The sequence below is a fragment of the Mustelus asterias genome, chromosome 18, assembly GCF_964213995.1.
Source record: "Mustelus asterias chromosome 18, sMusAst1.hap1.1, whole genome shotgun sequence".
NCBI classification, from domain to species: domain Eukaryota; kingdom Metazoa; phylum Chordata; class Chondrichthyes; order Carcharhiniformes; family Triakidae; genus Mustelus; species Mustelus asterias.
In genome coordinates, this window is record NC_135818.1 from 46,843,056 (window position 1) to 46,869,575 (window position 26,520).

The window sequence follows — 26,520 nt, forward strand, 5'->3', positions numbered from 1 at the left end:
CCTCTTATTTCCAGCGGTTAGGTGAAAAGACCCTCATTTTCTGAATTCATCACATAGAATCCCTACAGTGTAGAAGTAATCCATTCGATCCTTCTAGTCTGCACTGACTCTCCAACCGCATATCTTACCCAGGCCCTAACCCCGTAACCCCATGTATTTACCCTGTTAATCCCTCTAACCTACACATCTTGGGACACTATAGGGCAATTTACTGTGGCCAATCCACCTAATCTGTACATCTTTGGACTGTGGGAGGAAACCGGAGCACACAGAGGAAACACGCACAAACAGGGGGAGAAGGTGTAAACTCCACACAGTCACCCAAGGCTGGAATCAAATTCGGGTACCTGGCGCTGTGAGGCAGCAGTGCTAATCACTGTGCCACTGTGCCATCTTTATCAAGCTACCAGGCAGCTGGGAATGGAAATGTTGGAGGAGAATTTGGGTCAGGAAACAGATGTCCATGATGTTAAATATGCCCCCACCCCTCCCCAAAACCCTTTTTTTGGTTAAAATTCTCCCCAGTGTTTCCAATTGTGGATAATTCCAAACTCGGGTCCATAAACACAGGTAGTTAAATCTAATGGGGAAAATAAGGATAAATTTCTTTGCTCAGAATGGTTGAAATGTGGAGCTTGCTACCACTGGAAATGGTTGCGCAAGTAGCTGAGGTGCCTTCAAGGGGAAACTAGGCAAGTTGAAAAAAAAAGAGCATTTGAAAGACATGCTAAAAGATTTGAGTTGAGTTCGAGACTTGTGTTATGATGGAAGAAAGAAAGACCTGCAGAAAGAAGTACTTTCTGAAGTCACAGCTGTAGTGTACAGCAGGATCCCACAAACAGCAATTGATAAAGATCAGATTGTGTATTTTTGGTGACGTTCATTCAGAGATGAGCAATGACAAGGGGTCCGGGGATAACTTCCTTGCTCTTCTTCAATAGTGCCATGGGATCTTTTATGTCAACCAGAAAGTGTAGACAAGGCCTTTGGGCCTCAATTTAACATGACAGCTGAAAGTCAACACTTGCAACAGTGCTGCACTCACTCAGTACTGCACTGGATGTCAACCTAGATTTTGGTGCTCAAATTTCTGGAGTGGTAGTTGAACCACAGCCTTCTGATTCAGAGGTGAAAGTGCTACTCACTGAGCCATGACTGTGGAGTTAATAAACACCAGCACAGAATAGTTGGGCCAAATGGACTGTTTCTGTGCCATTTATTCAACATGAAATAAAGAACCCTGGTAGGCTGAAGACTGACACAGTGGAGTCCTCATATGAGTATTTTGTTTCTGGAGCTAATGAAATCCCAATATTAAATAGGTCCTGATTAGATCCATGAGTGGAACCAAAAAAGAGCACCTGCTCGGGGGTATACTGCATTAGAGATAAGCTGGAACCAACACATGAAAGAAAACAAAATATCAAGTCATTTATGTCACTGCTGTTTGTGGAGGCCTTGCTGGGTACAAATTGGCTGGCACGTTTCCTAAAGTAACTCCAGCTCAAATAAAAAGTACTTTTTTGGCTGTAAAGCATTTTGCAACTTCCTGAGATCATGAAAGGAGCTACATAAATGCAAGTCTTTCATTCTTTCTTCTTTTAATCGGCGATGTCAAGGGTAGCGAAGAAATTGAGTAGAATGAACCAGACAGCTCGGCACAGTTACAAAGGATGTCATTTGTGACTTTGACAGTGTAGTTTCAATTCTCTGGGTTGGATGGAAGCCAATAGGAATGAAATTGGAAGGAAACACTTTCTAATACTTTGGCTGAGCAGTAGAATTCAGGTGGTCAGGATTTTGATGAGAGGGGATGCTGAAGGGAGTCCTGGGCTTCATGTATAAGATAACTGTAACAACAACCAGGTTAGGAATGGGTGAGATATTATCGAGGTGTGGGAATGTTTCAAGAATGAGAGCAGCATGGAGGCACTTAGACAAAAAAGGCCATTTATTCTGCCAGTTGCGTCCTGGATAGGTATAAGAGATTACACCGTTTTACCAAGTTAGTGTGTACAAGTGTTCCAAAGATGTGCAGGTTAGGTTGATTGGCCATACTAAATTGCCCCTTAGTGGCCCAGGATGTGTGGGTTAGGGGCATTAGCAGGGTAAATATGTGGGGTTATGGGGATAGGGTCTGGGTGGGATGCTCTGTCGGAGAGTTGGTGCAGACTCGATGGGCCAAATGGCCTCCTTCTGCACTGTAGGAATTCTATGATTATACACAGCCATGGATATGGTGTATAATTTGCTTCAGCAGCAACTTCTTTTCTTTACTCATTCCTGGGATGTGAGTGTCACTGGCAAAGCCAGCATTTATTGCCGATCCGATTTGCCCTTGATCAGGTGGTGGTGAGCTGCCTTCTTTAACCACTGCAGTCCATATTGGGTTGGTACACCCACGGTGCTGTTAGGAAGTTACAGGAATTTGGCCTAGCAACAATGAGGAACAGCGATGTAATGTCAAGTCAGGATGCAATGTGATTTAGAGAAGAACTTGCAAGTGATGGTGTTCTCATGCATCTGTTGCCCTTGCTTATCCAGGTAGTACAGGTTGCAAGTTTGAAAGTTGGCTGTGAAGGAACCTTAGTGAGTTGCTGCAGTGCATCTCATAGATCAGCGATATTGACCAGAAAAATAGTGATAGCCAATTTGGATATTGGAAATTTTTAACTGATCTGCAAGTAGAATTTTAAAAATATTTATAGATTCATTACAATTCATTTCTTCAAAAAGGTATCTTGATTGTGAAAGATGAACACATCAGTAACTGTACACAGTACTCTATGTATACAGTTTCTATTGTGTTTAATAGCTTACTAACTCTAAATAGCCTACTCACTTTGAATGGCTTACTAATAGCTTAGAATAGCTTACTAATGCTTAATAGCTTACGAACTCTTTCTACTTACCACCCCTCACTGCTACTCCTGCTTGCCACTTCCTTCTTGACCGTCCCGTTCTCCGCCCTTTCTTGCTCGCTGCCACCCTCTCCCGAACCCTTGCTGTGAGCAAGGGCTCAGGAGTGTGGCATTGTGAGACGGGCAGCCAGGGAGCGAGAGGAGCTGCGAGCAGGTGGATCAATGAAGGAAGCGGAAAACAAGAGGGCAACTGAGCGGGAGGGAAGCAGCAAATGAGTGGGAGGCAGATAACTGGGAGGGTCGCAGGAAAGACAAGTGTGGGCCACAAGCAGTCCAAGGGCTGCATAGTGAAAACCACCATATATGATCCACATTGCTGCCACCTTGGGTCAGTGATAGAGCAAGTAAATGTTTAAGGTGGTGCATGGCATGGCATTCAAATGGGTTGCATAGCCTTGGATGGTGTCAAATTTTGTAAATGTTGTTGGAGCTGCATGCATCCAGGCAACTGAAGAGTTTCCAATACACTCCTGACTTGTGCCTTGAAGATGGTGGACAGGCTTCGAGTTCCTCGCTGCCCTGAACTGCTCTTCCAGCCACAGTTTTTATATGGCTGGAACAGTTCAATTCGCCAGCATGTTGACAGCGGGGAATTCAGCAATAGTATTGCCATTCAGTTGGTTAGATTCTCCCTTGTTGGAAATGGTTATTGCCTGGCATGTGTGTGATATGCACGTTACTTCCCAGTGCCAGCCTGAATGTGGTCTGGGTTTTGCTACGTGTGCATGGGCTTGCTCAGTGTCTGAGGAATTGTGAGTGGGATTGAACACTGTGTAATCATCAGTGAACATCCCCATTTCTGATCTTTCGATAGAAGAAGACCATTAACAAAGAGGCTGCAGATGGCTGAGCCTAGGACACGACCCTGAGGCACTCCAGCAGCAACATTCTGGGGCTGAGGTGATTGGCCTTCAACAACAACAAACATCTTCCTCTGCACCAGGTATGAATCCAACTGGCGAAGTTTTCCTTCAGATTCCCATTGACTTTGATTTTGCTGGGACTCCATGATGTCACACTTGGGCAAATGCTGCCTTGTTGTCAAGGGCAGTCACTCACCTCACTGGAATTCAGCGTCATTGTCTATGTTTGGACCAAGGCTGCCATGAAGACTAAAGCTAAGTGGTCCAAGCAGAACCCAAATTGAGCACCAGTTCATATGTGATAGGCAGGAATGTGGGGTTGAAGTTACAATCAGACCAGCAATGATCTTACTGAATAGCAATGGAGGCTCGAGGGCCAAATGGCCTACTCCTGCTCCTAATTCATATGTTCATATGTAGTAAAATGTTTGTTCCTGAGTAAGTGCTGCTTGATAACACTATCGCTAACCCCTTAGATAATTTGCTGACGACAAATGCTGAGTCAATGATGGAGTGGTAATTGGCTGACTTGGATTTATCCTGCTTGTTGTGGGTAAGACATAGCTGGACAATTTTCCACATTGTCAGATATATGCCAATGTGGTGGCTGTACTGAAACAGGTTGGCTATGAATGTGGTTACTTCTGGAGCGCAAGTTATCAGTACTACAGTCAGGTTGCCAGAGCCCATATCCTTTGCTGTATTCAGTGCCTTCAGCCATTTCTGGATACCAAGTCGAGTGAACAAATTGGCTGAAGATTGGCATCTATGAAGCTGGTGGCCTCAGGAGGAGGCTGAGAGGGATCATCCATTCGACACTTCTAACTGAAGATGTTTGAAAATGTTTCAGCCTTTTAAGTTTAAAGTTTATTTATTGGTGTCACAAGTAGGCTTACATTAAGATTGCAATGAAGTTAGTGTGAAAATCCCCTAGCCGCCACATCCTGGCGCCTGTTTGGGTACACTGAGGGAGAATTCAGCATGGTCAATGCACTTAACCAGCACGTCTTTCGTACTGTGGGAGGAAACCGGAGCACCCTGAGGAAACCCCTGCACAGACAGTGACCCAAGCCGGAAATCGAACCTGGTATCCTGGCGCTGTGAGAGAGCAGTGTTAACCATGCTGCCCTAACCAGTGTGCCATCATACTGCCCTGCCATATGCACTGATGTTTCCACCTTTCTCTACCAGAGAAATTTGATGTCATTTATGCTCAAAAACAATTTAGCCATCATTTGATATCAACTGTGCTCAAAAAACAATTGTTTAGCTATCATTGCCATCAACTGCCATTAAACCACAGCACTCAATCATTTGTGATTAGCAAAATTACTTATTTTAAGCGTTTTGACACCAAAACAGTGTTTGTTCTGAAGGAAACTGCTGTTATAGAGGCCATGACAAATTTGACCACATTTTTCACACATGTACCATTTTTATTCATTGGAATTGTAAGGTGTTGTTATTGTTCTACTTTAGGAGTGAGAGCTTCCTGACAGGCACTTGAGATTTTAAACCAGATTTATAATGCCAAAAATACAATAACTCCGTGGGCAGAATTTTACATTGCCCTGCCAGTGGGTCTGTAGACGGATAGTGAGGGTGGAGCAGATGACTGGAAAACCTTTTGAGGCCTTTCTACCAGGTTCCTGCCTGCCCCAACCTTTCTGCAGTTTTACACCGGGTTGGGAGAGGCCTCTGTCGGCCTGCCAACCTTAACTCAATTGAAGCCTTTAAGTGGCCAATTACTGACCACTTAAAGGCTGTTTCCTGCCTAGCCTCAATTTTCAAGCTGGCGGGTTCAAGGGCAGGGGAGGAGTCCAAAATTTGGGTTGCAGCTCACATTTGATACCTTAATTTTGATGCCTTAAAGCGCATTTCATCTCAAGGATGGGAAAAATGCTCCTGTGCCATAAGAAACTCATTCTAAATGAGAACATTTGATTTTAAATGATTGTTGATAAATTTGAGCTCATTAGCGCATTTGAATGCATTAATGGTGTCAAACCTTTCAGTCATCATCCAAGTTGGGGATGTTTTTGAAGTAGCCACCTTCTCCACTTAGTTGTTTAATTGTCCACCATCAATCTCAACTATCTATGGTGGGATTGCAGAACTTTGATCTAATTCATGAGTTGTGGGATTGCTTTGCTCTGTCTATAGTATGCCATTTCCACTTTTTAGCATGCATGGAGACCAGACCGTAGCTTCACCAGGTCGGCACCTCATTTTTAGGGATGCTGCTACCATTGCTTCCCTGCACACCTTATTGAACCAGCTTTGGTACCCTGGCTTGATGACAATGGGGTATAAGCTGGGCCATGTGGTTAACGATTGTGGTTGATAACAATTCTGTTGGGGGACTGGCTAGCTCTCTTGTCTAGATGGCTCGTGTATGGATGAAATAAACCCTAACAGCATGGAGTTCAATTCATGCTTTGGCTGTGATAGACTCGCAACCTTCCTCTTTGCCCTAACAGTAATAAAATGGTTGCCGATATTTGCCAAGGACCTGCCTTTGGGCAGGGAACTCAAGAAAACAATGAGAATTCTGCTGCTACTGATGTCCCACTGCACATCATAGGTGCAGAGCTTTCCTCTGCTATGTCTATTGTGAGTCCACTCCATTTAGCATGGGTACAGTGTCACATAACACCCTCTGAATTTATTTGATTTAAGGTTTTAAAAGGAGGCAATAAAGAAAGAGTAAAACTACGAGAAAGGAGAAAAATTATCAATGTGAAGAGAATTAAAGGAAAGTGGTATTTTTTATATGCTTGCTCTGGGGAGCTTCCTGGAGATCTTCAGGTGCTGTAGCCTGACCCTGTGGGTGGAGTGGGGCCCTTAACGGAGTGCTGCTCAGGCTGCTCTCTGCAGCCACTGTGCTGTTCCTTTGTTCTGGCTGTGGGGTGCAGTGAGGGACTGGACTGAGTGCTGGGATTTCCGAGAGGGGGGTGGTGGGGAAGTGCACCATGTGCTGCTTGAGGGTTACTCAAGGGTTACTTATTGATGTTTGAAGATTAAACCCTATTTTCAGACATGTGTCACATTTATTAAGAAGCTAAAAAAAACAATGGGGGCGATTCTCCCATCCCGCTGTGCCGATTGTTTAGCGCAGCGAGCCGGGAGATTCACATGTCAACCGATTTGCGGGATTTGCGCATGCGTTCCTGCCCCGATAGCGTCACACAACCCAAGTACTTTGACGTCAACAGAACCATGCTGAAAATTAACATAATGGACATTTGCATGCGTTTACATCCCTCACCATCTGGTTCGCTGATCCGCAACAACAATCTCCACCCTCGTTAGCGCCTCCCACCCCTCTGGCATGATCTCATTCTGGCGCGATTTACAGTAGGTATATAAAAGTCGGAAGTTGGCATGGCAGAGTTGAACAGGAGTAAGGAGGTAGGTTTGATGGAGCTGCAGCTTCTAGAGTGCTGGGGAGGTTGGGGGCAGGGCCTGGAGTTTTGCTGCTTGCTCTGGGGAGCTTCCTGGAGATCTTCAGGTGCTGTAGCCTGACCCTGTGGGTGGAGTGGGGCCCTTAACGGAGTGCTGCTCAGGCTGCTCTCTGCAGCCACTGTGCTGTTCCTTTGTTCTGGCTGAGGGGTGCAGTGAGGGACTGGACTGAGTGCTGGGATTTCAGAGAGGGGGGTGGTGGGGAAGTGCACCATGTGCTGCTTGAGGGTTACTCAATTCAGACAGCTGGTGCTCCAAGCAGGAGTGCTCAGGTTAACATAAACACTCATATTGCATGTAGGGGTGGCACGATGGTACAGTGGTTAACACTGCTGCCTCACAGCACCAGGGCTCCGGGTTCAATTCCAGCCTCAGTCATTGTCTGTGTGGAGTTTGCACATTCTCCCCGTGCCTGTGTGGGTTTCTTCTGGGTGCTCCGGTTTCCTCCCACAGTCCAAAGACGTGCGGGTCAGGTTGATTGGCCATGTTAAATTAATCCTAGTGTCAGGGGGATCAGCAAGGTAAATGTGTGGGGTTACAGGGATAGGGCCTGGGTCGGATTGTGTGGTACAGACTTGATGGGCCAAATGGTCACCTTCTGTACTGAAGGGATTCTATGATACTCTGCAGTGAATGGGAACCCATCTTGTGTGCCTGCTCCGTGACGCTGACCTGCAACACATACCTGGAAGGCATTGTTGTCGTTGCACTCATGACAATGGCTCAAGGAGGCACAATGGTCATGCCCACACACCAACCTGGATACTTTCCCTGCCAGTCATGCACAATGCCAATGACAGGCAACTTAATCAGGTTACACATGGCACCACAGATTGTGTTGTGTTGCCAGCATCCACAAGTGGGGACACTGGACCCAGTGAGAAGTTGGGGGGGAGGGGGGGGGGGGCGCGGGGGTGCTGGGGTAGATGCAAGCAATGACATGAATCTATAAATCTTTCTCTCTCTAACCTCCCACTGTGCAGAATGGATCTGGGACTGATTTATTTAGAATTAGCCATCATGGTGGTGGCTCAGGAGGTGGAGGGCGTAGGGAGGTCACCGCAGGGGCGGAAGGAGGGGAGGGGGCTGCCGCTGAGGGCCAGGAAGTGGGAGAGCAATGTGACAAAAGGGTGGCCAGAAGGAGGAGGATGCGCAGGCAAAGGCGGTACCAGACCAGGCATTCATTCGACGGGATTTCGGAGGTTATGTGCCATCACCGGCTCCGCCTATCCAGGGTCACAGTCCGGCAGCTGTGTGAGGTGCTCGCACACCTGGCACTTGAGGGGAGAGGCAGCCGCCCACTCCCAGAATAAGTTACGGTGAGGGCGGCCCTTAACCTGTATACAGCAGGGTCATTTCAGGCAGCCAGTGGTGACCTCTGTGGAATATCCCTGGCCTCTGTCCACAGATGTGTTTGCCAGGTCGTGGATGCCTTGTATGCCTGGGCAGGCAAATAAATCTATTTTGATGTTGGGCAGACTCAGCAGCAGGCCCGGGCTGCAGGCTTCGCGGCCATTGCAGGGATGCCCCATGTCCAAGGGGCAATGGACGGGACACACATTGCCCTGCGGTCCTTGCGAGGTGAGGGGCAACCATTCATCAACTACAAGGGTTTCCACTCCCTGAAGGTACTGATTGTCTGTGACCACTGGATGATCATCAGGTCTGTGCATGCTATCCAGGGAGTGTCCATGACAGCTTTGTGCTGAGGCAGTTGGACATCCCTGGGCTCTTTGAAGGCCAGCCCAGGCTGCCGGGACGGCTCGTGGAGAACAAGGGCTACCTGCTGATGGCTGATGACGCAAGTACAGAGGCCTGAGACTGAGGTGGAGACCCACTACAATGAGACCCACGCTGCCGCCCGGTCCGTAGTAGAGAGGTGCATAAGCTTGCTCAATATGCGGTCCCCATGCCTGGACCGTTCTGGGGGTGCCCTGCAGTATGACCCTGTGCGTGCCTCATGCATCATAATTGTGTGCTACGTCCTGCACAACATCGCGCAGCAACGGGGAGACCAGCTGGAGGAGGAGAAGCCGAAGTGGACATCCTGCCATATGAGGAGCTGGAGGATGGAGGGCTTGCGGCAGTGGCAGGTGCCCGGCAAGGCAGGGCAGCAAGGGAAGCCTTGATAGCAGCCCACTTCACATGGGTGATGCTGTGCAGAGTGGAGGCTGCTCCGAACACACTTCCACCACACCCCAGGAGTCACTGCAGCCGCCACCCCCTCCCAACCCCAAACTGGCCCCTGACAGGGGGTCCTATTTGATTAAGGGTTCATGGATGGTGGGGAAAGTAGGGCAGGCAGTCTGTAACATTTGGCCGAGTATCACGCAGTCTGCGCCTCGATGCACAGGATTGGGGAATACTCAGCTCTGTGGGGGGAAATCGTTGGTCCCAACACACCCCTCCCTGAAGAACTCAATGCATTCTGCGCCCGTTTTGAACAAGAGGTCAGCGAGAGCATGCCCTCCACCCTGGAAGCCCTGGATGAACCTGTATCTGGGGTCACCATTGCAGATGTCACAGCAGCTTTCTTGAAGGTCAACCCATGGAATGCGACTGGCTCGGGTGGGGCCAGGTGATGCCAGAGCTTCTGGAGCTCAGTCTAGCTTCCCTGGCATCCCATGGAGTGTCCCCACGGCCTTTGGGCATCCCTAGGGAGGAGGAAGGGCGAGAGCCCATGCTGGGGCCTTGCACTCAGGAGACTCTGGACACCCCGAGACTTTCCAATTCCCCCCCTTCCTCCCACCGGGGCATCTCAGGGCTGGCTGGATAAACAGGGTGGCACTGAAACATCAGTGTCATATGCAAGTTGGCCAGGGCCCTCCAGGTCTCAGCCACCCAGGGGACGGCCGCCAAGGGCATCACAGGCAACGGGGCGTGGATCACAGCTGACTATGGAACAGATGCATCTGGGCCTCCAGGACTGGCAGAGCCAGGTGATCATGATGTGAAGATGCCGGCGTTGGACTGGGGTAAGCACAGTAAGAAGTCTCACAACACCAGATTAAAGTCCAACAGGTTGGATGCAGTTCTTGGGGGACGGGGGGGGGCGACCCGGGGGGACCGGGGGGGGGGGGGGGGGGGTGCCCTTCAGGTGTCTGAGCACGGTTTGACATTGTTAGTACAGCACATGTGCAGGTTTCAGAATGGGATGCACACTCACCCTTGCTGCCCGAAGAAGGTCGTTCTGTTTCTTCTGACGCTGTTCCCCGGACCTAGGTGTCAAGGTCCCGGCATTAACTGCAGCTGCCACCTCCCCCCAAAATGCCTTTACGCGCGACCCCTTGGGCGACAGCTCTGAGTGGGGAACAGCAGCTGCCACCTCTCCTCCACTGCATCCATCAGGCAGGCCTGGTCAGCCTGGCAGAATATGAGGGCAGGTTTCCTTCCAGCCATCTTCCTGAGGTGACTGGTTGTGTGTCTATTATTGCAGCTCATATACAGTTCTGGCTTGATAGGGGAGTCCAGGTATAGTCAGTTTCGGCCAATCATGGGCTCATTAGTAAAGAAATCCTTGTGAGAAATGTAAAGGGAACCAGGTCTCAATAGAGGATGGGCCATCTCCCAGGGTGCTGATTGGCTCTCATTTAGCAAGGTACTGTGTCCAGGGGGTACAATGCTCAAGGCTCTCATTCAACAAGGGGGAATGCTCGCAGGCAGGGAGTGTGCATGGCAGCACAGCACTGTGTGTGTGCAAGGCAGCAGTGAAGCCAGTATGTGTGAAATGGGAAGGCAGGGGTTAGGGATGGAGAGGCCAGCGATGTCCAGGTCATTGGGGGATGGGGAGGTCAGCGATGTCCATGGGGGATTGGGGGGGGGGGGGGGAGAAAGAGGCCAGCAATGTCTGTGGGGAGTTGAAGCCAGCGATCCCAATGCTGGGAGGTCTTTTTTAGCGATCTCCCAGAGATTTGTGCGTCCAAGGGTTCTTTCAGCCTCTTCAGTGAGAACAGGCTCTACCCCTGGTTTTTAATTATAATCATGCTAGTGGCCTCTGCAGTGCACAGAGTGTGGGAGACTCATTTCGGAAACAAGCTGAAAACACCAGCGTGATTTACTCCAGTTTTCATGCAAATTCAACGCTTAGAATTTTTTTGGGAGAATTCTGGCCAATATTTCTGCAATCTTGAAGAATCTCGCCTCAATGCCTACTGCACTGATAAAACACCAACATAAGATTGCATTGTATATTGTCTGCTCTGAAGAGTAATCTGACAGCTGATGTTCACTTCTCTGTCACAAAGAATTACCATCTCATTATAAATATACAGCAATGAAACTTCTCACAGATATCTATTATCATCACTCAGAATGATTGGAAAAATCAGCTGTTTAAAATTTAACTTATAACTTTCTAACTTAAAATATATTTATTGACCCAGACTCTCAATTCAAAAGACCACCTCCTAAGCAAACATCTCTAGTAAACACCTCACTTTATACCTCTCCCACATTTCTTCCAATTTAATTCCTTCAGAGCTTTTCACGTCCTCCGTAGCTGTGAAAATGGTCCTGTGCTGCTCATGGAGTTTGGACTGCCTAATTACCTGGATTATCTTTTCCAGGGTTAGATCTTCCTTTGCTTGCAAGAGATAAGAGAATGTGTCGTCTGCTATTTCCGCCACTATTTTGTCTCTGGTAAGATCAGATTTGAAGCCTCCATATTCACAACCTTTTGCCATCCTGTATAGATCAGTGATGAGCGAATCAACAGGTTCTCTACGCTGCTGGATTCGCTTGTTAAATCTAGCATTGAGTATTTTATTGCTTCTTTGATTAAAATAAATAACAAATGATATTAATACTTCTTCAAATTTAATAAATAACTTATTGATTTCCTGAACTGGAATAATGCCATCCGCAATCGGGCCTATACAGTAAAGCAGTGTGTTAACCTGCTCGGCTTCTGACTTTTTGTTTAAACCTGAAGCAATGCTGCACCTTAGGAACCTTTTCCTCCAAAGACCCCAATTGTGTGATTGATCTGGGCCTTGAATTAATCCAAATCGATTTGGAAGTGGTGGAATTTTTTTCTTGCTCTGCTCCCTGGAGTGGCTAAATGGTGGGTTCCCAAAGTAAGTTGGTGGTGGGGCTTGTGTCTGATCATCTGGAAACACTGTTATTCTCTCTTTCCCAACATCAATCTTTGGACTGCGACTCTACCCTCTGCCCTTTGATTCAAGTACAAGTTTCTTCCAGGGAGATGGCCTATGCTGGGAGTTAGGGCAACTGAACACACCTCCCTGCGCAACGTAGCTCTAGTACATTGGGCTGAATTTTACTCTAAGATGCGGCTTGCCCCTAGAACTGCTCCCCCCCCCCCCCCCCCAACCCCAAGTTTAAAATTTGGGGTTCAGCTTGCCTCTGTTTTGTCGGGAAGCCCAAAATGATTTTAGTCATTGTTCTGTCAATATTATCAGCAGTGGGGTAAGGCCCTTAACCATCTCAAGTGGCCCAAGGATGGATGGGGTGCCCAACCCCTGTCACAGGTAAAATTCCAGAATAGACAGGTAGGCGACAGGCAAAGCATCGCCATAATCCCACCTGCCTGCCAGCCCTCTCCCAGCGATCATAACATTCCACACTTTGTGTCTGTTCAGCACACAGCAGATGCTTAGGAAGGAACAGTTAATCTCATACCTTAATGTATGGAACTATTTGATATCAAACTGGTAACTTTACAGATGCAAATCGAATAAAATTCAATCAACTGTGACAAAAACCAAGTTAACTGCAGCAATAAAACTTTAGCATATAATTGTTACACAGTGCAAATAAACCCCAACAAAGCATAGACCAAGGTGTCTTGCAAGCAGCTCTCAAAGCAAAGTCTGGAGAATGTTCAAACTAGGCCTCTGTAGCTGATACCCTCAGCGTACATCAGGTTGATGAGAAAATCACATTTTGAGATAGCTACCTGGCAGTTTTATAGTCCTCGTGATGCACCTAATCCCTCCACCATTTTGGAAGCCAATTAAAGGGGTCGAAAGATTGAAGGGATTTGGAATCCTTTGGGAATATCAACACCTACTTGCTCCTTTCTATTTTCTAAATTGAGAAAAACAGCAGCCTTGCAAACTGAGGCAATTTATTTGGGTTTCTATCCCATGATCTTTCTTATCTCCTCATAAAGATTTTGACACACTTGAGTGCACTTTGTCATATTCAAGGTGAAGAAATAGCTGCTGATTGCTATTGGAAGCAGATATACAATCATGAAGCATTTTGTGCTTCAAAAAGATTCTTTCACCTTCTTTGTAATTGCAAACCAGTTCCAATCCCCTAATTTTATTGCCTCAGATTTAATTATTACTCCTGTTTTCTTGGGTTTTTTCCCCTGCTAGGTCATATTTATCACACTATCTGACCAGATATGCATTTTTGGCCATAGGTAGGAGGGAAAGTTTTTTTTCTCTGCCCTGATCACAACAAAGTCTGCTACCTGCTTTTCATAAATAGATTTACAGTTCCATCACACAGAGGAAATCTTTCCCCGTTGCATTGTTTCCTTCATTCCACCAATCAAAGCAGCAATGAATCTTTCCCTGGGATTTTGAGCTCAGGAGAAAGCACACACTTTTATTGCTGACATCAAGAAGCAGAACCCTGTGCATTGGCTGCAAACCACTGGTACTGATCCATTTCTGCATTGCAAAACTATAGGGCAGAATGTAGCCCTGCCAAGGGTGGGAATGGAGGCGGATGGGTTCAAAAATACTGGTGCCAATCAGCATGCTGGTTTCTTGGCATCGTTCCCGGCTCAGATATTTTGGGCTAGGTAGTTTCAGGGCTTGGCATAGCTGCACGCCCCCAAATGGCAAGCGGTCAATTAGACCCATTAAGAGCCTTGTTAACAGTAGGTAAAGAAGGTTGACTGGGCTTTTCCAGTTTGCCTCCAGCTTGCAATGCAATAGTTGGGATGTCAGCATCCCATACAGGTCTGCAGACCCTCCCTGGATGCAGGAGTAACCAAAGGCCGCCAAAGGTAGCCGAGTTGCTTTTTTTTTATTGCTGAGTGGGCACTTTCACGTTGAAGCATTCTGTCAGCTACTTAACCTTAGTGCTGCCGCCTGCTTCTCTGATGCTAGGAAGCCTCTGATTCACCATTCAGCATCAGCAATTTGCCAGCTGCCTTTACTTTGACAGGCAACTTTTCTCCTTGCCAAGGGGTGCCCTGGTCAAAATCCCAGACACTACCTCCCCCGGGGATGGTTTCATGAGTCAAACAATCCTGGCTCCTGTTTCCCACCACCATTGTGAAAATTCAGCCCGTAATGCCTGCCTGAATTGCTTAAAGTCAACTTCTTTGGAAGAAGTTAGTTATGAATAAAAAATATTGTATATATTTTTCTCAATCTAAACTTTATTCAAGACCCTACATTTTATATAATCACGGGACAGTTGCCATTAAGGCTAAAATCAGCAACGTCACCCTTACAGTTTTAGCAACTTGCAAAGAACCGATGAAAGCTCAATGTATCGCAGATTTTGCAGTCACATGGTACTTGAGGTTTTTTTTAATTAGTGTCACAAGTAGGCTGACATTAACACTGCAATGAAGTTAAACCCCCTCGTCGCCACACTCCGGTGCCTTTTTGGGTACACAGAGAGAATTTAGCATGGCCAATGCACCTAACCAGCACGTCTTTTGAACTGTAGGAGGAAACCGAAACACCCAGAGGAAACCCATGCAGACACAGGGAGAACATGCAAACTCCATACAGAGTGACTAAAGCTAGGAATTGAACCCGGCCCCTGGCGCTGTGAGGCAGCAGTGCGAACCACTGTGCCACCCCTCAAAGGTTGGCATCCTTACTGTAGATTTTGGCACTCCCTTGGCAGAGAAGAAGCTTGTGGTACAGCTGTATGAAACTACATATAAATTATGCCCTTCTAAAATTTGGATGCAACTGTAATTTTATGCCTGCATCAAATTACACTAGAATACTATGTACTTGTGAGAATCAAATATCATAATCTGTGACTGCCAACACAAATCCAACTATAAATGTTGCAGGCTGCAACATACTTCTGAATTTTCAGAACCCTCATCTTCACATAAAGTGAATCCATGATTTAGAAGCATTTAAATCTATTAAAACAAAACTATAATTTATAACATTGGTTCTTTCAAACCCATCTCAGCAATTAAATTTGTAACTAGGTCAGTGACCCTTGCTGGAAATTTCTGTGCGTGGACAGTGAATGAAGGCAGGATCAGACTCAATGGTCACATCAATTCAGTTAAATAGCCTTCACCATCAAGGTTTAAAAACTGGAGGATGGTTGGTATTTGTGGAACTGTACCCCAACAAAGAGTCAAAGCCGAGGCCAGGTAGGGGGGGCGGGGGGCGAATTGGCAAAGTGATTTTAAAAACTGGTTTTACTTAAAAAAAACTGACTGCACTGTTTACATTAGCGATTACGTTACTTTAACCTGGTGTTGTTAAAACTCCTACTACATTAGCGATATGCATTAACGTAAAGTGCAGGTTATCAGTGGAGAGATGTGCACACTCCTCAAAGCGAGCAGCTCCCGTTTTTTATCTTGTTTTTCAGCTGAATGTTAAAGATGATGATGGCACACTGTCTAAGTGTTGAAAGCAATCATGAGGATTCTTTGATGTAATTTTATCATGCTTCACGTGGCAGACAGAAGGTAAAATGTGCTGGAAAACTACCAGTATGAAATGTGACAAACCTTGGGGGTGGGGAAGAATTCAGGATTGAGCGTACAGTGGAGGTGAACAGGGTAGTAATCTCCATGGCAACTCACCAGATGATGTTGCAGAGGTGCCGAGTCAATAGACTTGTGGTTGTTGCTCTGACTGGCACTCGCACTCTATTTGAAAGAAAGGGAATCAAGGGTAGAAATAAGTAAAATGTCATATCTTACGACCAGGTTTTTTTTTTTAAATGAATTTCATTCCTGTCTCAGTGTGCTGCCAGAGTTGAACATAATGTGAATATTTAAGACAAATCAAAAGACAAACCTTAATGTCTTGCACACGAGATTGCCAGTGCTCTGCTTCCTGAAAGAGAGAGCATGATAACTGTTAAATCTCCTGTGAAACAGAACCATTTTGAATCATTCGCCCATCAGCTTCTGACTTTACTACAAAAGAAAGCACAGTGAGCAGTTAGACTACAGATAATATGGTGCAGCGATTCTAAATTCCTGGCTCCTACAATTCAGGTCAATGGCATTCAAACGTTCACAATAAGCCTCAATCTCTGCTTACAGTACTCACATTGAAAAGGAGAGAGAGCCTAAAACAGTTCAAATTTCTGACATCGAATAGGTTTCTGTCTTTAAAATATAATCTGCCTTTGATGTCCAAAAATAAACAGAAGCCATTTCCTATTCACTATTCAGTAGCAATGAGCAGCTATCACAATTAGCATTTCCATCTGTCTTGAAATGTGATGACTTTCGAAATCTTGCATGGATTTCTACCAAGATTACTTCATGTATTCAAGACACGAGTTTGATAACAGGCCAAATTTAATGATGTAATCATGGCACTCAATACTTTTAGTTTCCATTGTGGTAGCTCAGAGGCATTCATTATTGATCCGATTTGAAGGCAAATTTCAGACGACAAAACCAAATCCAGTAAAGTGTATTGTTGATATAAAAAACACATTCTTTGAGTTTCAATAAATACATTAATCTCCTCCTTTACCTTAAAGAAACTCACTTAGCTCAAAGACTTTATAGTGCTCCTTTTTCAGAAACATCGAACTAATCAATATAACAAATCCTCCTGCTGGCTCTATTTTGACATCAGAGGATCTGTAATCTCAAAATACCCCAAAAAGCATTTTAGAATTCTATCCCTTTTATTTACGATACTGTACAAGATGATGTTGGCATATTTTGTTCTGTGAACATATTGTATAATGGAAGATAAGGATGACTTGTGTTGCAAATGTCCAAAACGTTTGAATTCCATTTTTCACACTGATATTTTTCAACATAATTGCAGGAATCATGTTGGACCAGAATTGGAATAAATCAACACAATCTGGTCTACCACCAGAAATATTGCAAAGGGAACAAACTGGCATCTCAGTAGTGTTAACGGAGGAAGGCTCTGATGTTATTCCACAAGCTAAATTAACAAATTATGTTCTTAATAAGGGTTGTGAATGACTAAATGCCTACCTGCAAAAATAAGCACCAATGATGTATGTGATTAAGGCCAAGCATTATCTCAAAATGTTTATAATGTACATTCATTAACATCAAACTATAGGTTTGGGAGGGTGGCCTTTTCACTGGAAAATTAAATTTTCCATAAAGGGAATAAAAATCAAATAATGGATTATATTTTTCAGTAGTATAACAGGAAGCATAATTCCAAAGTTCACACGATACAATTAAAATACCCGAAGTCTTTGTATGCGACAATATATATAGGATGATATCAGACCCTTGATTTTATTTATGCCTTGGAACTCTCTCCTGCCTATGCAGCAGCCTGTTCATAGCTTAGATACGATGGTTTTCACTACCTGCACCTCCGCCCTGCTGAATCCTATGTCATTGTTATCCCTATAAACTGCAAATTCTTTTGTTATAATTCTGCACCTCAATATCAGACATCCACCATAGGGTAACATTTGTCCTGCCACATACTCAGGGTCTGGGTTACCAGCTGTTTCCAATACATTCAAACTGTGATGCAAACCATTTGCATGAATAAAGTCAAGGAGATAAATTATATGCAAATTAAAATATTCTCGAGCATCATAAATAAATCTTATCAAACTGTATAACACAACAATTCTTCTCTCCTAATTAAAGATAGCCAGAAGATAAACGACATATGTGAACAAGTGCTATGCAGATTTTTAGTCTTACAGTTACATTCATGACCGCAGATGTTGGAAATCTGAAAATAAAATGAGAATGCTGGAAACACACAGTGGGTCAGGCAGCATCTGTGGAGACTGCAAGGTTTAATTAAAGATAATTGCCATTGGTGAGAATCCACCTGTAACTTCCCTTTCTTCTTGACACAATTTAACTCATTGGGGGTGATTTAGAGCCCATGTTAGCTGCGAGCGCAAACGACAATGTGGGCACAAAATCGTGCGAAAGTCAGAAAACGGGATTCTTGCCGGTGAGATCTCACTTACAGAATTTCCCTGCGCCTCGCCGGTGATGTAACAACGTACCCACCCAGGGAGTGTGGGAACCTCATTTCAATACACTTACATCTCATTAGCAGGCCATCCCACCATCACTTCCAGTCTCATGGGATATTCAAATCTCACCAGCTTAATGAGTGGTTTATAAAACGTGAACCTGGCAACCTCATCCCCAAGGAGGATGTTGGAGGTGAGTGCACAGGTCGCCACCATCCACCTGAGACGCTATGGGGGACCTATATAAGTCAGTGTCGGGCCTTGTGGGACTGGGGATGGTGAGGGGGTACCTTCAGTAAGGTGACTGGGGCAGGGTGGGAGCGTGGCGCCGGGGAGGCGGCAGGAGCATGGCGCCGGGGGCAGGGAAGAGGGGGGGGGGCAGCGGGAGAGTGGCGCTGGGGGGGGGGGCGGGGGGGAGGGGGGAAGCATGGCGCCGGGTGGGGCAGGGCGGGAGCGTGGCGCCGCAGGGAGCGGGACGGGAGTGTGGCGCCGGGGGGAGTGGGACGGGGGCGTGGCGGGGCGGGATCGTGGCGCCGGGGGGGGTCAGGACGGGAGTGTGGCGCTGGGGTGGGGTGGGGGGGTGGGGATCGTGGCGCCGAGCCGGAGCGTGGCGCCGGGCGGGGGGTGGGAGCGTGGCGCCGGGTGGGGGGCGGGATCGTGGCGCCGGGCGGGGTGGGATCGTGGCGCCGGGCGGGATCGAGGCGCCGGGCGGGAGCGTGGCGCCGGGCGGGAGCGTGGCGCCGGGCGGGGGGCGGGAGCGTGGCGCTGGGCGGGGGGGCGGGATCGTGGCGTCGGCGGGCAGGGTCGGAGCGTGGCACCAGGTGGGGCGGGAACGTGGCGCCGGGCGGGAGCATGGCGCTGGGGGGCGGGGCGGGAGCGTGGCGCCGGGTGGGGGGGCGGGAGCGTGGCACCGGGTGGGGGGGCGGGGCGGGAGCGTGGCATCAGGCGGGGGTGCGGGGCGGGAGCGTGGCATCAGGCGGGGGTGCGGGGCGGGAGCGTGGCGCCAGCGGGCAGGGTCGGAGCGTGGCACCGGGCGGGTCGGGATCGTGGCGCCAGGCGGAGGGGGCAGGGTGGGAGCGTGGCGCCGGGGGTGGGGAGCGGGGGGGGGGGGGAAACAGGAGTGTGGCGCCTCGGTCAGTGCAGGAGTGTTGTGTATTGGGGGGTGGGTGGGAGGAGGGAATGAGTGTGACGTCCAAAAGTTGGGGAGCATGCATGACCTTCGCACTTTTTACACTGGGTCACATGCGGGAATGGCAAACCTAGGTGGCTGCTTGAAGGAGGGGGTGGGGATATGCAGCAACCACCATGTCACCACTGGAGACAAAGGAGATGTTCCTCGGTGAGGTGGGAGCCATTCCTGGGTGGGCTGCCTTTTGGGGGGGCAGACATTGATGGGTGTTTATGGTATGCACCATGAGGCGAAAAGGTCCAGGAATCCTGGCCATCTGGGCTGGAAACCTGTGTGGCTGAGTGTACAAAGCCACAACAACGGGGAGCTGGGGTTGCAGATGACTGTTTATTATGGTTCATTTAATCTGAAGCGTTGACAGTTATCAACCGGACACATGGTTTATTTTGGATAAATCAAATAACCAATTAAACCCTGCTACAGATGGAACCCACCAGCCTATTAACATTCCTGAGTCTTCTTGGATGGGCCATTTGTGCCCAGTTAGTTAATTGTGCGATGTATGACCCTGCCACAGATTGGCAATCACACATTAACTCTTTCGACAATAAGCCCCCCCCCCCCAATTCATTGAAGTCCATGGTCTGCACTCAGCTTTTGCTGAGTGGGCTGGCAGAGGTACTGCACCCAATACAAGGGACGAAGGTTTCACCAGGCCGCCCTGCTCCAACATGTACTGTTGCAACAGCTTCCTTGCTGGCCTTCCCCCCACCCCCATGGCCAGGAGGTCTGCAGAGAGACCCTCAGCATGGGTCTTATGTTCTTGTCTTTGGCGAGACCCGAGGGCCACTAAGGGTCTCCATGGTAGATGCCTATCTGCGGTGCTGAGTTGGGAGAGGCCTTTGTGGGTTCTTGGCCAATATGGGTGTGAGTAAGGGAGTGTAGCATAATGCTCAGAGCAGTGAATGGCCATCGGTGGAATGTTCCGTGGTTTAAATGTGCAATGGGTCACGGCATTGACAGGACTTGTCAGTGCTCACATTCTGTTTTCTCCCTCTCAGTTATAGCAAATATATAATCATGGTGCCTGTGGTTATCCTACTCGTCATGGGGCAAGAGAGATGACGCCAGCGTCAATGTGTGGCTGCACAGTGGCAGGAACAATACCCTGAGGAGAAAGGGTTGGCAGGGTCTGCTCAGCTGCACCACACAGAGTTGTCTCTTGGAAGGGACAATAGCGGGGCTGAGTGTACCGACAGTGGATGAGTGAGAACCAGTGCAGGAGGAGACTGTGGATGCCCCACGGGAAGTTCACCCACCGTTGCCAGGTTATGCAGGAATTGGCATCATGTGGGCAGGAAGGTCAGTGGAGGGACCTCCCCATTACCAGGATGACACCAGCATTGCTGCGTCGTGAGTGTGAGGGAAGGTCAACAATCAGCTGACACCCTCACAGACAGGGAATGAAGGAGGCATTGAGTGAGCGAGCATCTGGCTGTCACATGAAAGATGGCAAGGCATATAGCAAGGTGACCTTGCTGGCAGGCCTTCTGCCCATGAGGGTAGAGGATGTCCCGCCTCTGCTCCACCCCGTCCAGCATCTTGAAAAACATAAGGCCATCTTGCTGGCCGCCATCCCCAAGATTGGACTCAGAATTAGTGCCCCTCCCCCCACCCCTCCCCCAGTTGATGAGCTTAAGTGGTGCCAGGGTGGGTGAATCAGAGTCAGATTGCCAGGGGCGCAGCGTGAACCTCATGGAACATTCCACTGATGGCCATTCACTGCTCTGAGTGCCTTCTCATTAAGCCACACTCCCTTACTCTCAACCACATTGGTCAAGAACCCACAAAGGCCTCTTCCAACTCGGCGTCGCAGATAGGCATCTACCACGGAGACCCTTAGTGGCACTCAGGACTCGTCAAGGGCAAAAACATTTTTCCCAAGCGCCTGAAGACACGGCACGATTTCTCACTGACGACACCGGCGGGCTACTCTCTGGTTTTCTTGCTGAAACTGACACTTAGCCAAAATAACAGAAATTTCCACCCATGTGGCGTTTCCAGCATCTGTTTTTAATTTCATCATTGATACTCAGGACAGGTACCTGACCAGCATTATTCTGTATGAAATTTTAACATCGCTGTTTGCATTCGTAATTCAAATTCCTCATCCTGTATTTACAGTAAAGGGCCGCAAATTCTAACAACTTGCTTGCAAATGTGTCATTACCTGTAGAATTCCATGCATTTCTCTCTTCAGTCTACCAAGGTCATGCAGCACATCAGTGGCTTTCTGTACAGCTGGACTACCTTTGCTAGCCGCTGATCCAGAACCCCTAGAGGGGGCTACAAAGGCTGTAAACGATTCAGTCAGCGGGTTGCCAGAGCTAAAAAGAAGCAAATGACATTCACCATCTGAAACCTGACATCGGTTGCATACTGATATATATTAACCCCTGACAGATCAGGGCATTTTTAATATATGGTATTATGATTCATAACTGTTGCAAAGACGGAAGAAATTAACACATCGTACCGACGCTAATTAGTGAATAACTAATAAATATTTCTAATGTGAGAAAAAAATCATCATGTTATTGCAGAATGAAGATACCCACATTCAGTTATTACCATGCTGTGTAGTTTTTTATTGAAAACCTTCAGTAGAAGATCGTTCTGCCAACACTGGAATTGTTCTATAGCGTTTGAACCATTTTATAGTCACCTTGACTAGTTAGTAAATTCAATCTTTGTCAATAATGTCTTAATACATACAATACAGATAAAATACTCTCCTAATGTTTTGGTCTCGATTTTGAGTTCATCGGCAAAAGATAACATTCATCTCTGACCTTGAAGAAAGCAGTCCACAAAGATTTATACAAGTTATGTGGAATAGATTTCACCTTTCTCAATGTTAACTTCACTCTTGAGCCAATTATAGGGAATCTTTGACATCAAGTGACAATAATCAAACAGGTTAAGCAGCCAATCACACTAAAGAATTCTCACAGACAGCAAATCAAGAAGTAAAAAACACCGATTATCTTTCACTCTTTAATCATTTCACAAGGATCAAAATAAAGATTGGGATATATACCCGATTAAAGCAGAAGCTCAAATATCATAAACAGTAGCCCTCTATTCATCGATCTATCAACTATGTATCCACCTCCACTTTGAATACTTCTAATGATCCAGCCTCCACCATCCTTTGGGGCAGAGAATTCCAGAGATCCACCAGTCACTGCAAGAAGAAATTTCTATGCACCTCAGTTTTAAATGACTGGCCCTTTACCTTGTAGCTATGCCCCCTTGTTCGAGACTCTCCCGCTAGTGAAAATATCTCACCATCTACCCTGTCAAGCCCTCTCAGATCTTGATTTTGAATACGGTCACCCCTCACTCTTCTAAATGCCAAGGAATACAGACCCAAACTATTTAGTCTCTCTTGGTAGACAACCCTCTTATCCCAGGAATTAGCCTGGTGAATCTCCTTTGGACTGCCTCCAATGTTTCTACATCTTTTTTTTTAAGTAAGGGGACTAAAACTGTACGCATTATTCCAGGTGAGGCCTCACCAACACTCTGCACAATTGCAGCAAAACCTCCTTATTTTTAAACTCCAACCCCTTTGTAATAAAGGCCAAAATGCCTTTTGCCTTCTTAACTACTTATTGGACCTGCCTGCTAGCTTTTTGTGATTCATGCACAAGAACATCTAGATTGCGGACGACACGAAAATGGCTGGACTTGCAGATAGTGAGGAACATTGTCAGAGGCTACAGAAGGATATAGATAGGCTGGAAATTTGGGCAAAGAAATGGCAGATGGAGTTCAATCCAGATAAATGCGAAGTGATGCATTTTGGTAGAACTAACGTAGGGGGAGCTATACGGTAAATGGCAGAACCATAAAGGGCGTAGATACGCAGAGGGACCTGGGTGTGCAAGTCCACAGGTCCTTGAAGGTGACGTCACAGGTGGAGAAGGTAGTGAATAAGGCATATGGCATGCTTGCCATTATAGGACGGGGCATAGAGTATAAAAGTTGGGGTCTGATGTTGCAGTTGTATAGAACGTTGGTTCGGCCGCATTTGGAATACTGCGCCCAGTTCTGGTCGCCACACTACCAGAAGGACGTGGAGGCTTTAGAGAGAGTGCAGAGGAGGTTTACCAGGATGTTGCCTGGTATGGACGGGCTTAGTTATGAGGAGAGATTGGGTAAACTGGGGTTGTTCTCCCTGGAAAGACGGAGGATGAGGGGTGACCTAATAGAGGTGTATAAAATTATGAAAGGCATAGATAGGGTGAACGGTAGGAAGCTTTTTCCCAGGTCGGTGGTGACGTTCACGAGGGGTCATAGGTTCAAGGTGAGGGGGGGGTGGGGGGGAGGTTTAACACGGATATCAGAAGGGCGTATTTTACACAGAGGGTGGTGGGGGCCTGGAATGCGCTGCCGGGCAGGGTGGTGGAGGCGGACACACTGGGAACATTTAAGACTTATCTAGATAGCCATATGAATGGAGTGGGAATGGAGGGATACAAAAGAATGGCCTAGTTTGGACCAGGGAGCGGCGCGGGCTTAGAGGGCCGAAGGGCCTGTTCCTGAGCTGTATTGTTCTTTGTTCCAGATCCATGTTCACGCACCTGCACTCTATTTAGATAATCTGCCTTTTGATTCCTCCTACCAAAGTGCATGACATCACACTTCCCCACATTATCAGGTTTTTGCCCAGTCACCCTATCTATCTATGTCCCATTGCAGAATCACATACCCTCATCACAACATGCCCTATCTTCGTATCATTGGCAAATGTGGAAACCGTATATTCCATTCCTTCCACCAAGTTATTAATGTAAATAGTGAATTATTGCGGGTCTTGAACTGATCCCTGCAGTACTCCAGTAGTTACATATTTGCACTCTAAAAAGGATCCATTTATTCCAACACTCTGTTTTCTATGTGACAGCCAGTTTTCAATCCATGCTAACACACTTCCTCCAATTCCATGTGTTTTTACTTTATGCGCCAGCCTCTTATGCGGCACCTTGTCAATGCCGTTTGGAAATCTAAATACACTACATCTAGAGGTTCTCCTCTATCTACTCTCCCTGTTACATCCTCAAAGAATTTGAGCAAATGTGTCAAACATGATTTACCTTTCATAAAACCATGTTCACTAGGTTTGATAATATTCAGCTTTTTAAGTTCATAAGATATAGGAGCAGAATTAGGCCATTCGGCCCACTGAGTCTGCTCCAACATTCAAACATGGCTGATATGCTCCTCATCCCCATTTTCCTGCCTTCTCCCCATAATCTTTCAATGCATTGCCAATTAAAAATCTGTCCAACTCCTCCTTAAATTTACTCACTGTCCCAGTAAGGGAGTAATCATTCCTAAATGATTAGCCATTTCCTCTTTGATTATTGACATATTGGATGATAGATGTCACAGAGCAGTTGCAGATGAGCCACAGTGGATTTGTGAAGATAATGTGAGACAGATAACCATGGCATACCTTGACAGCATATCTCCAGGTAGGAGCAGCTACAATAGCAAAAAAAGGGAAGTTCACATTGGTTCAAGATTTCTAAGATTTCAATTGGTGAGGACATTAGCAATGCATCCAGCTGGGGAGCAAAGAATCACTGACAGCAACTTCTGATTTCCGTGTCAAGTGTACATGTGAGGATTCTAGAAATTAAGCATAATTAATGACCCCACGCACCCCGGACATTCTCTCTTCCACCTTCTTCCGTCAGGAAAAGGACACAAAAGTCTGAGGTCACGTACCAACCAACTCAAGAACAGCTTCTTCCCTGCTGCTGTCAGACTTTTGAATGGGCTTACCTCGCACATTAAGTTGATCTTTCTCTACACTCTCACTATGACTGTAACAGTCTCTTTTCCTTCTCTGTGAACGGTATGCTTTGTCTGTATAGCATGCAAGAAAATAATACTTTTCACTGTATACTAATACATGTGACAATAAATCAAATCAAATTAGTCAGTTTCACAGAGCAATAATGGAGAACTGACGGTTGAGCCATCATTACAGCGATGGGCCAAAGGGCCTCTTTCAGTGCTGTGCTATGAATCTCAGTTGTTAATTTTAATCTTAAAGATTGATGAAAGTATGTCAACCAAAGGTATTAAAGGGATTATGGGGAAAGGCAGATATGATGACTTAGATTACAGATCAGCCATGATCTAACTGAATGGCAAAACAGGACCGAAGGGCTAAATAGTCTACTCCTGTTCCTATGTTACCGGCCTCTGCAGAAGACCTTGGCAAAAGGCACTAATTAGAACTAGATGGAAAGAGTAAAAATACCAGATGGCTCACAACATACACTGCTATTGCACATTTCCCAGCAGTATATAATTAAGCAGCACTGCAGAGAACTACAAATACCTTCTTGTCAGTCTGGGCGAGGGGAGAAGTAAGGAGGTTGAAGAGAAACAAGGCATTTATGAGGAATTTGAACTCTGCAAAACCAATGAGCAGTATAAAGAAATCATCCACAGAGCCTGGCCAAATGCATTTGTCTTTCGCTTTATCCTTTCCTCCTCTTTCTATAACAGCGAAATCAAGTTAAAGATAGGTTTGCAAAAAAATGCCAAACTGTACTTTGCATATTTACAGAAACATTGTTTCTTCTCTCCTATACTACTATGTAGCCGAGAGGATACAGATATTGGTTTCATGCCACACATACAAATGTGACTGAAGGTTCACAAACATAAGTGAGGCTCAGCACTGCAAAAAAAATCATATAAATGCATGTGTATATTTGTCACAACGTTTCAGTTTTCATCCTGAATGCTTTGTGTGTGCATTCCAAAGGGGACAAAAAATGGATTCATGTGTGCAGAATGAAAATATTCCTGGCAGTTTCGACTGATAGCTTCAGCAACAAATTGTCATTTCATAGATTCTGTCAGCATGCCCCCACAGTGCCAAAGAAGGGTGACCTGGATATTT

At 46.6% G+C, this 26,520-nt stretch overlaps 1 protein-coding gene and 1 long non-coding RNA gene across 2 annotated transcripts in view; one reads left to right on the plus strand and one right to left on the minus strand.

Moving 5' to 3' along the window:
- kiaa0586 (KIAA0586 ortholog) overlaps positions 1-26,520 on the minus strand; it is a 547,244-nt gene that overhangs the window by 312,624 nt on the left and 208,100 nt on the right. The window contains exons 10-12 of the mRNA XM_078233832.1: positions 21,760-21,916; positions 16,240-16,278; positions 16,023-16,088 (exon numbers count right to left, since the gene is read on the minus strand). Of these exons, the coding sequence (XP_078089958.1) occupies positions 16,023-16,088; positions 16,240-16,278; positions 21,760-21,916 (262 nt within the window). The remainder of the gene's footprint in view (positions 1-16,022; positions 16,089-16,239; positions 16,279-21,759; positions 21,917-26,520) is intronic.
- Positions 7,124-18,244, plus strand: LOC144507101 (uncharacterized). Its single transcript, XR_013500021.1, has 4 exons — positions 7,124-7,195; positions 11,812-11,884; positions 15,806-15,905; positions 17,236-18,244. It is a non-coding gene; the product is annotated as an uncharacterized LOC144507101 (long non-coding RNA).